The sequence below is a fragment of the Mauremys reevesii genome, linkage group 3 (assembly GCF_016161935.1).
Source record: "Mauremys reevesii isolate NIE-2019 linkage group 3, ASM1616193v1, whole genome shotgun sequence".
Lineage (NCBI taxonomy): Eukaryota > Metazoa > Chordata > Testudines > Geoemydidae > Mauremys > Mauremys reevesii.
The window spans coordinates 63,582,924-63,596,947 of record NC_052625.1 but is presented as its reverse complement, the minus strand read 5'-3'; the positions used below and the strand labels follow the sequence as shown (position 1 = coordinate 63,596,947).

At 44.4% G+C, this 14,024-nt stretch overlaps 1 protein-coding gene across 3 annotated transcripts in view; it reads left to right on the top strand.

Moving 5' to 3' along the window:
- Positions 1 to 5,454: 5,454 nt before the first annotated feature.
- Positions 5,455 to 14,024, top strand: part of CMTR1 (cap methyltransferase 1) — a 50,148-nt gene continuing 41,578 nt past the window's right edge. For 2 of the 3 annotated variants that reach the window (XR_005596110.1, XM_039530021.1), the window contains exons 1-2: positions 5,455 to 5,667; positions 11,003 to 11,134. Coding sequence is in view for 2 of the 3 variants with exons in the window: in XM_039530021.1 (XP_039385955.1) it covers positions 11,008 to 11,134 (127 nt within the window). In the remaining variant the exon portion in view is untranslated. The remainder of the gene's footprint in view (positions 5,668 to 11,002; positions 11,135 to 14,024) is intronic. The other variant, XM_039530022.1, reaches the window with a different exon arrangement.

Here is a 14,024-nt window from a genome sequence, read left to right as displayed (position 1 = left end):
AGCAATATTTCAAATGGAGCAATAGTGGGCAGTTTCACGTATTTTGGGTTCTAAGGCACAAATAGAGTTCTTAGTCCAATAAGATAAGATTTACCTCACGGTGGTGACAGAATACATGGTCTGGTAAGTGAATATCTACTGGAAAACAGGAGTAAGGATAAAACCTGGCATCTTGCGTTTAACCCTTTCCCAGATTTAAGGTCCTTGGTAAGGCTTACATCAGGAACAAGGTCAATGACTAAGAACATAAGAACAGCCATAGAAATGCCTAGGACTGAAAAGGACAAGTTGTTAGATCAAGTCTTGCCTCTCTTCTTGTCTTTTCTAGGTCTAGCTGCTCCATGAAGCAGTTATTAATGACAAACGAAATTGTCAGTGAGGCTCTACTCCTTACAATGCCTGTCTTCAGAGTGGATATTTTTTCAGGAAGGCAAATATTCCATATGGTCCTTGTTTGAGCTCTTAGTACCTAGCACAGCTATCACTTTATTCTTTAGAGTTAACCATTTTTCTGCCTCAGCTTACTGAGAAGGGAAATATATTCAGCGTGGCCCCTGGAATCAGTTGCTTGAGCTTTAGTCTACTAGGTGATCCTTAGGTAAGTAATCTGACTTACTTGCACCTTGCGAATCAGTATTAGTGATTAGAACTGATTGATTTTCTTTAGCAAAACTGAAATTTTCCCCACAGAAAATATTGGTTTTCCAAAAAGGACTTTTTTGGTTAGAAAAAAAATCACTGATGAAAAAATTTCAATCTGCCATTGGAAAAATCAAAACGATTTCTACCTGCCGGGAAGGATCTTGTCTATTTCACTTTTTGCCAGTGAAATTAACAAAAGCTTTCAAGGAGGGCTGCTGAGGCTGAGAGCCCTGACTTGCTGCTTCACACACAAGGCTGCGCTGCCGCAGCGCATGCTGCGCGCAAGCAGCGTAGTCAAGCCTAGCGCAGCGAGAAGCGCTCCCCCCCAGCTCCCCTCCCTCCACATCCCTGGAATGACGGGACGGACAGGAGCGGGAAGGAACGGGCTTTGGGACTACTGGCACGCACGGCGCCTAGGCGCCTTGCAGCGCTGCGCTGCAGAGGGTGTGTTTTCACACCCTGCTGCAGCGCTGCAAATTTGTAAGTGTAGCCAAGCCCACAGGCACCTTCCCCTCATAGCTCTGGGATGAAGAGGCAGAGAGACCAGCTGCTCAGCTTCCTTATCAGCTCCAGGGCTGGGCTCTCTCTGCCTTTCCAGCCCAGAGCTCTGGGTGAGACTTGAGTGGATGGGCTTTCTGCCTCTCCAGCTGCTGGGCTGGGGCGCTCATCAATTTCAGAAGCCTTCTGGCAGCTAGAAAGCCAAAAAATTCTGTTTTGGTTCTCTGGAAACAGGATTTTTCTGGAAAAACCTAAACCGTGAAATTTTGCATTTTTTAGGGTACATCCTATTTATTTTTCCCCAAAAACATGACTTTTCCATTTTCTGGCCATTTCCTGTTAGTGGTATTTATTTGATAGGTCAGATTAAAGTCTTGTCCATGCTGGACATTCAGAAGCATTGGCTGATTGGGTTTAAAATTATATCAGACCAACTCATTTTAAACCTGGTTTAGGGTGAACATGGACTTGTGGTTAAAGCACAGGACTGGGAGTTGGAAGATTTGGGTTCTATTTCTGACTGTGCCACTGCTGTGCTGTTGGACCTTGTACAAGTCTCTCTCCCGTCTCACTGCCTGTTTTCCCCACTTGTACAAAGAGGATAATATATGCATGTCAACCTCCCGGGATGTGAGGTTTAATTATTTGTAAAGCACACTGAGCTCCACATAGCTTCCCGCTGTGGATAAATGCCAGTGTACATTTTGGTGGGGAGGGGAATGCGAGCCTAGCACTTTGTTAGGCATGTAGTTCACTTGCCTGTTTAAGTGTTGCAATGATCCTGCACCTAAGCCAGCGACTGCTCAAAAGAATCTGCCACCCTAGACAAAACATCAATGTGCTGTCCTTCTAGAACAGAGATAGACTTTAAGGTCAGAAGGGACCATTATGATCTTCTAGTCTGACCTCCTGCACAACGCAGACCACAGAATCTCACCCACCCACTCCTGTAACAAACCCCTGACCTATGTCTGAGCTATTGAAGTCCTCAACTTGTGGTTTAAAGACTTCAAGGTGCAGAGAATCCTCCAGCAGGTGACCCATGCCCCACGCTGCAGAGGAAGGCGAAAACCCCCCAGGGCCTCTGCTAATCTGCCCTGGAGGGAAAATTCCTTCCCGGCCCCAAATATGGCGATCAGCTAAACACTGAGCATCTGGGCAAGCCTCACCAGCCAGCACCCAGGAAAGAATTCTCCATAGTAACTCAGATCCCACTCTGTCTAGTGTCCCATCACGGGCCATTGGGCATATTTACTGCTAATAGTCAAAGATCAATTAATTGCCAAAATTAGGCTATCCCATCATACCATCCCTTCCATAAACTTATCAAGCTTAGTCTTGAAGCCAGATATGTCTTTTGCCTCCACTGCTCCCCTTGGAAGGCTGTTCCAGAACTTCACTCCTCTGATGGTTAGAGACCTTTGTCTAATTTCAAGTCTAAACTTCCTGATGGCCAGTTTATATCCATTTGTTCTTGTGTCCACATTGGTACTGAGTTTAAATAATTCCTCTCCCTCCCTGGTATTCATCCCTCTGATATATTTGTAGAGCAATCATATCTGCTGTCAGCCTTCTTTTGGTTGGGCTAAACAAGCCAAGCTCTTTCAGTCTCAGGTTTTCCATTCCTCAGATCATCCTACTAGTCCTCTGTACCTGTTCCAGTTTGAATTCATCCTTAAACATGGGAGACCAGAACTGCACACAGTATTCCAGATGAGGTCTCACCAGTGCCTTGTATAATGGTACTAACACCTCTTTATCTCTACTGGAAATACCTTGCCTGATGCATCCCAAGACCGCATTAGCTTTTTTTCACAGCCATATCACATTGGTGGCTCATAGTCATCCTGTGATCAACCAATGTGATGCATCCCCAGTTTATAACAAAAATTCTTGTTATCCCTAAATGCATGACCTTGCACTTTTCACTATTAAATTTCATCCTATTACTATTACTACAGTTTACAAGGTCATCCAGATCTTCCTGTAGGATAGCCCGGTCCCTCTCTATATTGGCAATACCTCCCAGCTTTGTGTCATCTGCAAACTTTATTAGCACATTCCCACTTTTTGTGCCAAGGTCAGTAATAAAAAGATTAAATACGATTGGTCCCAAAACTGATCCCTGAAGAACTCCACTAGTAATCTTCCAGCCTGACAGTTCACCTTTCAGTACGACCCGTTGTAATCTCCCCTTTAACCAGTTCCTTATCCATCTTTCATTTTTCATATTGATCCCCATCTTTTCCAAACCTGTTGCAAAGGACTGCCCTACCATTGTATATGATCATGACACATCAAAGTCCATCATCTTATCCCTGCAGCATTCATCTTTGTGTGCTGGGCCTCAAGCACCTACATCTCTTTAAGGATGATCTTCCCTCCTTCTTACATGCTGTAAGGTATGGGGGTTAGGATGATTTCAGACAATTGGTGAAAATACACTAAGCTTTTGTGGGGAAGCTAACAAAAGCTGCATGACTAAGGCTTTTCAGTACCACTTCTGTTCACCTCAGACAACTTTTAAAATAGGGTGATAGTTACTGTGATCAGTTGATAAATGCAGCTGAAGTGAGCAGGCATTGATATTTCTGTACAATTTTTGAAAGATGCCAGCCTTTTCACCTATCAGAGCTCAGACTAATTCACACCAGGTCATGTGCCTAGTAGCAGTATATTTAGCATTAGTGGAGGCATGAATCTGTTTTTACTCTAGCCACCGTTTAAGGATCCTGTTTTTTTTTAAGGGCTAGAACTTTAAATTAAAGATCTTGATATGAAAACAATTCTTTTCTTCCTCCCCTTTAAGTATCAAGGTTTGTGCAAATTGATAGAGTGGAGATGATCTAATCTAAGCCACATGAAGGGCATAAATTATGTTTTTGTGCATTCAGACTGTCATAAGCTAGGCAATGGTGGGACACATAGCCACTAGGGTTCTAATCTGCACTACTTTCTATGACAAATAGAGGGAGATGTGGTGGGGTATGGTTTTTAAGCATTGCATGTGTCTCTCCTTTTGGGAATTCAGTTCTAGGCATTAGAGGAGCACCTGCTAGGGCCTGTGTAAACACCAGGATGCTGGGTGCTGACTGAAAGAAGTGTGCAGTCTAAGGGCTTGTCTACACTGGCAATGTTAAAGCGCTGCCATGGCAGCGCTTTAATATGGCTTGTGGAGTCGTGGCACAGTGCTGGGAGCAAGCTTTCCCAGCACTCTTAAAAACAAACAAACAAACCCCACCTCCACGAGGGGTGTGGCTCCCAGTGCTGGTGCACTATCTTTGGCCAGTGGGGGAGTCTCTCTGGGGAAGGTCTGTGTGTTGGGATGCTGGGCAGTGGGGGGTCTGAGTGGAGTGCTGTGGGGAAGTGCGTTGGGCAGTAGTGGTGTGGTTGTGTAGGGGGGTGCAGGCCCCTGTGCATTTGTGGTGGAGGGTCTGTGTCGGGGGCTGCTGGCATAGCAGTGCCGGGGATGCGGGGCATAGAGTCAGGGGCTGTGTGGCATGGCATGTGCCCACCCCCGAGGGGAAGGGGCACACTGGTGGGACAGGCCAGTGTGTGTCTGGCAACTGCTAATTTGTATACAGTGCCCTTACACTGGGTTGGCCCCACTCTGCTGTGCCCCATTGCCCCTGGCTGGCTACTTGCTCTGGGGACTGACCTCTCCATGCCATGCTCCTTTGTCCCTATGGGGGCCCACAAATATGTTTGAGGCTGGGTCCACAAAAGGTTAATCCAACCCTGGCTTGGGGGGGGGGGTTCACCCCCCACCCCCGTGAGAAAGTTGCAGTGCTGTAATGAGCCAGTGTAGATAAGCCCTAAACGGAGAAGAAAGACAACGTGGGAGAAGTATCAGGAGGAAGCCAGTGTTAGTCCGTATCCACAAAAAGCACCTTAACAACTAACAGATTTATTTGGGGATAAGCTTTTGTGGGTAAAAAACCCACTTCTTCAGGTGAGGTGCCACTGGACTCGTTAAAGCAGGAGAAACCAGCTAAAAGAGGAAAAACGATTTGCTTAATGGGAAACACCCCCGCAGCAGCAGCAGCGCTGGCCCTAACTCCACCGCTCCTATTCCCCCCTCCAGCCCGCGGCAGTAGCCCCTGGGGCCTTAGGGTTTCTACTTCTATGCAGAGAGATTGCCAGTGCCAGCGCGGGAAGCCGGGTACTGCAGAGCGTGGCTCTGCCCGTCGTGCTCTAGCCCCGCCCAGGGGCGGGGCGTGGGCCAAGGATGCCCCGCCCCTCAGCGACGGACCCAGACTAATGGTCCCGCCCCCTTCTCCCCCCTCCTTATTCTCCCCCCTCCCGCTTCCGTCCGCTGCCAACCCGCTCTCGGGTGGCCCCCGGCCCTCGCTACTCTCGGCGCAGGCGCGGGCGGCCCATACGTCACTGGCACGCGCCAGGACAGAGGGAGGACCCCGAGCGCGACGGGGAGCTGGAGAAACGAAAGTGAGCGGAGCGGAGTCGGCCTGGTTCTCTCGCCGCCGCTGCCGCCTGCGGGCCATGGTGCCGGCCTGAGACCCCGCCCCAGTGAGTGTCGCCCTCGGCCCTGCTGCTCCCCGCCGCCCTGGGGCGTTCCTGCTCCCCCCCCCGCCCCGGGGAGCTGCAGGGGTCGGCGTTTGCCCCGGTCCCCAGGGCCGAGCTCTGCGCGGCGGCGGTGCTGTGCCTCTGCCCCTGGGCCCCGCCTCCCCTCCCCACCCCACGTCGCGGGCGCGCCCGGGCCCGTGCGACGCTCCCGGGGCTCTGCGGTGGAAAGAGGCTGGAGAAACAAACACCACCGCGAATGGGACCCGCTCTGCGCTGCCCTGTGGGGGCAGCCTTAGGGGGTGATAGACCCGCACTGAGAGCGGACCGCGGGCCCCCGGTGAACTGGGCCCCTTTGGGTTAATGAATTTGTCTGATGCTGCGGTCTTTTGTACAAACATCCTAATTCAGAGTAGGAGACAATTGCTGTCACTTGTGGGTCTAATTTTGTCATTGGTTACAATCGTGCAGCTCCCGCTGACTTCGTGGGATGTCGCAAATGTGTCTCTTATGGCAGAATTGTGCTCAGTTCGTTTCTGCTGATGCTATTTTAAAAGTAGTTTCAAGACCCCCTGGCATCACCTGGGTGGATTTTTAGTCAGGATAGTTCTATAGTGCTGCCAGTCCGTTAGCTTTCAGTTCTTTATTTCCTTGAGTTTTAATCCTGTAAACTATAAACGCTGATATTGTTTATTCTTAATGTTAAATATTTTTCCTGCAGCACTTCACCTACCCCAAAAGAACCTAGCTCTTGCACTAAGTGGTGTACATATTTTTATCCCCACGTCCCTTTGCATTTGCTGGCATTTTTCCCAATAAACTCCTCAGGCTTGTTTGAGTTCAGTGGAAGATAGTCGACCCTCACTTGTTACTGCTCCCCTGGTTTACGCAGTGGCTGTTTATCTGTCAACAAACTCTTCAGTAACATAAGAATGGCCACACTGGGTCAGACCAAAGGTCTGTCTAGCCCAGTATCCTGTCTTCTGACAGTGACCAATGCCAGGTGCCCCAGAGGCAACGAACAGAACAGGTAATGGTCAAGTGATCCGTTCCCTGTTGTTCATTCCCAGATTCTGGTAACTGTTTAGGGTAGGGATACCATCCCTGCCCATCCTGGCTAATAGCCATTGGTGGACCTATCCTCTATGAATTTATCTAGTTGTTTTTTGAACCCTGTTATAGTGTTGGCCTTCACAACATCCTCTGGTAAGGAGTTTAACAGGTTGACTGTGTGTTGTGTGAAGAAATACTTCCTTTTGTTAGTTTTAAACCTGTTGCCTATTAATTTCATTTGGTGACTCCTAGTTCTTGTGTTATGAGAAGGAGTAAATAACACTTCCTTATTTACTTTCTGCACACCAGCTGTGATTTTATAGACTTTAATCATATTCCCCCCTTAGTCGTCTCTTTTCCAAGCTGAAAAGTCCCAGTCTTATTAATCTCTCCGCATACGGAAGCCATTCTATACCCCTAATAATTTTTGTTGCCCTTTTCTGAACCTTTTCCAATTCCAATATATCTTTTTTTCGAGATGGGGCAACCACATCTGCTTGCAGTACTCAAGATGTGGGCATACCATGGATTTATATAGAGGCAATATATTTTCTGCCTTATTATCTATCCCTTTCTTAATGATGCCCAACATTTTGTTCACCCTTTTTGACTGCTGCTGCACATTGAGTGGATGTTTTCAGAGAACTATCCACAATGATTCCAAGATCTTTCTTGAGTGGTAACAGCTAATTTAGACCCCATCATTTTATATGTATAGTTGAGATTGTTTTCCAATATGCATTACTTTACATTTATCAACATTGAATTTCGTCTGCGATTTTGTTGCCCAGTCACCTAGTTTTGAGAGAGCCTTTTGTAGCTCTTTGCAGTCTGCTTGGGACTTAACTATCTTGAGTAGTTTTGTATCATCTGCAAATTTTGTCACCTCACTGTGTAACCCTTTTTCCAGATCATTTATGAATATGTTGCATAGGACTGTTTCCAGTACAGACCCCTGGGGGACACCACTATTTACCTCACTCCATTCTGAAAACTGATCATTTATTCCTACCCCTTGTTTCCTATCTTTTAACCAGTTACCGATCCATGAGAGGTCCTTCCTTCTTATCCCATGACAGCTTACTTTACTTAAGAGCCTTTGGTGAGGGATCTTGTCAAAGGCCTTCTGAAAATCTAGGTACGCTATATCCACTGAATCTCCCTTGTCCACATGCTTGTTGACCCCCCTCAGAGAATTCTATTAGATTGGTGAGGCATGATTTCCCTTTACAAAAACCATGTTGACTCTTCCCCAACAAATTATGTTCATCTATGTGACTGACAATTTTGTTCTTTACTATAGTTTCAACTAGTTTGCTTGGTATTGAAGTCAGGTTTACCGGCCTGTAATTGCCAGATCACCTCTGGAACCCTTTTAAAATATTGGCAGCACATTAGCTATCCTCCAGTTATTTGGTACAAAAGCTGCTTTAAATGATGGGTTACAGACTACAGTTAGTAGTTATACAATTTCACATTTGAGTTCCTTCAGAACTCTTGGGTGAATACCATCTAGTCCTGGTAACTTATTACTGTTTAGTTTATCAGTTTGTTCCGAAACTTCCTCTGACACCTCAGTCTGGGGCAGTTCCTCAGATTTGTCACCTAAAAAGAATGGCTCAGGTTTGGGAATCTCCCTCACATCCTCAGCTGTGAAGACCGAAGCAAAGAATTAATTTAGTTTCTCCACAATGCCCTTATCATTCTTCAGTGCTCCTTTAGCATCTCGATCGTCCAGTGGCCCCTCTGGCTGTTTAGCAGGCTTCCTGCTTCTGGTGTACTTACAATTTTTTTTTTTTTTCTATTACTTTTTGAGTCTTTGGCTAGCTGTTCTTCAAGTTCTTTTTTGGCCTTCCTAATTATATTTTTACACTTCATTTGGCAGATTTTTACATGCTCCTTTCTATTTTCCTCACTAGGATTTAACTTCCACTTTTTAAAAGGATGCCTTTTTGCCTCTCACTGTTTCTTTTACTTTGTTTAGCCACGGTGGCACTTTTTTGGTTCTCTTACTATGTTTTTTTTTAATTTGGAGTGTACATTTACATTGAACCTCTATTGTGGTGTCTTTAAAAGGTTTCCATGCAGCTTGCAGGGATTTCACTTTTTGTACTGAACCTTTAATTTCTCTCTAACTAACTTCCTCATTTTTGTGTAGCCCTCCTTTCTGAAATGAAATGCTACAGTGTTGGGCTGATGTAGTGTTTTCCCCGCCACCGGGATGTTAAATTTAATTATATTATAGCCACTATTGCCAGGCGGTCCAGCTATATTCACCTCTTGGATCAGGACCTGTGCTTAACTTAGGACAAAATCAAGAAGTGCCTCTCCTCTTGTGGGTTCCAGGGCTAGCTGCTCCAAGAAGCAGTCATTTAAGGTGTCAAGAAACTTTATCTGCATCCCGTCCTGAGGTGACATGTACCCAGTCAATTTGGAAATAGTTGAAATCTCCCATTATTATTGAGGTTTTTTCATTTTAATAGCCTCTTTAATCTCCCTGAGCGTTTCACAGTCACTATCACCACACTGGTCAGGTGGTTGGTAATATATCCCTACTGCTATATTCTTATTATTAGAGCATGGAATTACTATCCATACAGATTCCATGGTACTGTTTGGTTCATTTAAGATTTTTACTGCATTTGATTCCACTCTTTCTTTCACATATAGTGCCACTCCCCCACCAGCACGACTTGTTCTGTCCTTCTGATATATTTTGTACCCTGGTATTACTGTGTCCCATTGATTTTCCTCATTCCACCAAGTTTCTATGATGCCTATTATATCAATATCCTCATTTAATACAAGGAACTCTAGTTAACCCATGTTATTATTTAGACTTTTAGCATTGGTGTATATAAGCACTTTAAAAACTTGTCACTTTTTAGCTGTCTGCCATTACATGATGTAATTGAATTGGACTTTTTTTCATTGACTGTTTCTCATCAGATCCTACCTGTATTTTATCATCTTCTCCTCCTTCCTAGGACATAGAGAATCTCCATTAATAGATTCTCCCCTAAGGGATGTGTCTGTCCAAACCACATGCTCCTCCGCACCTGTCCACTTTCCTCCAGCCCTTAGTTTAAAAACTGCTCTACGACCTTTTTAATTTTAAGTGCCAGCAATCTAGTTCCATTTTGGTTTAGGTGGAGCCTGTCCTTCCTGTATAGGCTCCTCTTTTCTCAATAGTTTCCCCAGCTCCTAATTAAACCCATCCTCCCTCCACCTTCATCTCATCCACGCATTGAGACCTGTAGTTCTGCCAGTCTAATGGCCCTGTGCGTGGAACTGGAAGCATTTCAGAGAATGCTAACATGGACGTCCTGGATGTCAGTCTCTTCCCTAGCAGCCTAAATTTGGCCTCCAGGATCTCTCTCCTATCCTTCCCTATGTCACTGGTACCTACATGTACCAAAACCACCGGCTCCTCTCTAGCACTACGCTTGTCTATCTAGATGTCTCAAGAGATCCGCAACCTTTGCACTAGACAGGCAAGTCACCATGCAGTTCTCCTAGTCATTGCAAGCCCAGCTATCTTATGTTTCTAATGATGAAATCCCCCACAACTATTACCTGTCTCTAATAACTGGAGTGCCCTCCTCTGGAGGGGTATCCTCGGTGTGAGAGGATACCATGACATCATCTGGAAGGAGGGTCCCAACTAATGTAGTGTAATGGGAAAGACACGTCCGTATGCATCCTTATTTACAGCTTTGCTATAAAAAGGGTAGGAAAACTAACTTTTTTTTAAAAAAAAAATCAGTGTTTGCTGGATCAGGTTTCAGAATATTCTGCCTCCAGAAGAAGTTGGCTCCTTTATGCAGCTTTTCAGAGGAAACTGAAAACACCCACTGAACTGATCTTGTGTTTCCCTCAATTATGTACTGCTAGTGCAGAATGAATCTCTAATATGCACTGGTAAAAAGCCCTTTTGGAGCCAGATCAAATGTCTGAGTTCCCAAGTGTGGGGAGACCTCTCATCAGTTACTCTCTCTTCTCCTGGTTGGCAAGTTTCACATATAGTTGTTGACCAATTTAATCCACAGTAGGGAAAGCTGCTGCTTGTCCTAGTTCCGTGTTTCTGGACTAACAGCTTTGGATGGCTTCCAGGGAAAAGCAACCACTTTTATCTATGACAGGTTTTGGAGGCAAAGCATACTGCCCAAATAATATGAAAAACCATGTACTCTGCTGGGCCGCAGCAACAAGACAGACCTTGCCCCAGCATCAAGGTGTAGGAGGAAGTGAACTTGCTGGATGCTTACTGTTTGATCTCTTCTTGCAGTAAAAATGAAGAGACGAGCAGAGCCCGAATTTAACAGCAACCAGAAGCAGAAAAAGAGGGCAGAAGATCTGGGACTGAACCTCAGTTCCACTTCCGATGATGAGCCTCCATGTAGTAATCATGCAACTCAAGGTAAGATCAGAAGTAGTACGGGCATCAGAGTTGTAAGGAAATGATCTTGTAGGAAAGGCTGCATTTCTCTTCAGGGATTTAATTGATGAGCTGGATTGGATGCAGGTATTCTGGATCCCAATTCAGTGCCTTAACCCCAGACTATCCTTCCTTTCTAGAAGGAAGGACTACATAGTTTCTGTCCCTGAACTGGGTGGGGATGACAATTTTTTTTTCCCCTCCATAATCTTATCTGGACACTTTTTACCACCATCTGAAATAACAATGAATCCTATAACCTTTGTTTGCTTTGTCCTTTGTATCTACTCTTTTTTTCTTTTATACATTAGAAATATTGAGAATGTCATGGATGGGCTTACCTGGAGGACCTTCTGAATTTCTCAAAAGATGCATATTGTGAGCTCATGCATCTTAATTGAAGGGGCAGTGTGCTGAATCCAAATGCAGCCATTCTCTGTAGTGTTAATTAGTCACTGAAGTTGAATAACATTAACAGAGTTTTTAAAAGCGGTTACATTTCCCTTCTTCTCTCCACTGCTGTGACTTTCTTTCTCTTGGCTCATCTGATGAACAAGTGAAATGAGGTCTTCAGTCACTACCTGGATTTCTAACATTAAAAAACAGGCCTGAAATATCTAAACACCCTGCCCCCTCACCACCCCCATATCTATCTGTCCAATAGGAAGAAGCAGAAAAGGTATAGGTGTCACATTCAGGCTCTTGGGAGGCTGCCAGTGTAGCCTTCAGTTTGACATACCTCAGGCATCTCTGTGTGCCCACAGTAGGCTCTGCCACATTGGTTGCAGATGACTGAGATTGAATTTAGTGTGGACTCTTACATTGATAAATTTATTTTGTATTTGACCACTGGATTAACTCCTTCTCCCAAACCAATGTATTTGCTTTAAAACCCAACCTTCATCTTGGTCAAATGCTTTCTTAAAAATAAAGTTGCTATTAAAGCTGGTTTAATGATTCACCATTTGGCTATAACTCAGATGCATGGAAATGATTTAAAAACTCTAAAATTTAGTTTGAGCCTCTATTAATACCCCAAATAAAAACAAACAGTAAGAGGATCAAAAAAATGCCACCATGGCTAAACAGAGTAAAAGAGGCAGTTAGAAAGTAAGACATACTTTAAAAATTGGAAATCAGTCCTACTGAGGAAAATAGAAAGGAGCATAAATTCTAGCAAAGCAAGTGTAAAAGTATTTTGAGACAGGCCGAAAAAGAATTTGAAGACCAACTAGCAAAAGACACTCAAAAAAAAATAAAAATAAAAAAAATTGCTGTTGAAGTACATCAGGTGCAGGATGCCTGCCAAATAACCAGTGAGCCAATGGATGATTGAGGTGCGGAGAAACTAAATGCCTCAGTCTTCACTGTGGAGGATATGAGGGAGATTCCCACACCTGAGCCATTCTTTTTAGATAACAAATCAGAGGAGCTGCCCCAGATTGAGGTGTCGATAGAGGAGGTTTTGGAACAAATGTATACATTAAAGAATAATAGGTCACCAGGACCAGATGCTATTTACCCAAGAGTTCTGAAGAAGCTCAAATATGAAATTGCGGAACTCCGAATTGTGATGTGTAACCTATTGCATAAATCAGCCTCTGTAGCAGATGACTGGAGGATAATTAATGTAACGCTGATTTTTTTTTTAAAAGCACCAGAGGTGATCCTGGCAATTACAGGCTGCTAAGCATAACTTCACTACCAGGAAAACTGGTTGGAACTGTAGTCAAGAACAGAATGGTCAGAGAGACAGATGAACACAATATATTGGAGGAGAGTCAACACAGCTTTTGAAAAAGATTGGGGAGGCATGATTTCCTATTAGAATTCTTTGAGGGTGTCAACAAGCTTGTAGACGAGGGTTATCCATTAGCTATAATGTACTTGGACTTCCAGAAAGCCTTTGACAAGGTCCCACACCTAAGAGTCTTAAGCAAAGTAAGCAGTCATGGGATAATGGCCAGTGCTCATAGTGGAGTGAGGTAAATAGTAGGGTCCCCCAAGGATGTGGAAATCCTGTGGAAAAGGGGGTAAATAGTGAAATGGCAAATTTGCAGATGATACAAAATTACTCAAGATAGCTAAGTCCAAAGCTAACTGTGAAGAGTTACAAAGGGATCTCTCAAAACTAGGTGACTGGGCAGCAAAATAGCAGATGAAATTCAGTGTTGAGTAATGGAAAGTAATGCACATTGGAAAACATAGACTCCATCATTTTGTATGTGTATTTGAGATTAACGTAGCTGTTATCACTCTAGAAAGAGATCTTGTTGTCGTCATAGATAATTGTCTGAAAATATCCACTCGGTGTGTAGTGGCTGTCAAAAAAGCTAACTGTGTTAGGAACTATTAGGAAAAGGATGGATAAAAAATATCATAACACCCCTATATAAATCCATGGAATGCCCACAGCTTGAATACTACATGGGGTGACCAGAACCACATCTCAAAACAGATATATTAGAATTGGAAAAGGTACAGAGAAGGGTAGCAAAAATGATTAGGGGTATGGAACAGTTTCCATATGAGGAGAGATTAAAAAGACTGGGTCTGTTCATCTTGGAAAAGAGATGGGACTAATGGGGTGTGTGATAGAGGTCTATAAATCATGAATGCTGTGGAGAAAGTGAATAAGGAAGTGTTATTTACCCCTTCACCTAACACAAGAACAGGGGTCACCCAATGAAATTAATAGGCAGGAGGTTTACAACCAACATAAGGAAATACGTCTTCACACAATGCACAATCAACCTGTGGAACTCGTTGCCAGGGAATGTGAAGACCAAAAGAATAAGTGGATTAAAAAAAATTATATAAATTCCTGGAGGCTAGGTCCATCAATGGCTATTAGCCAAGATGGTCAGGGATG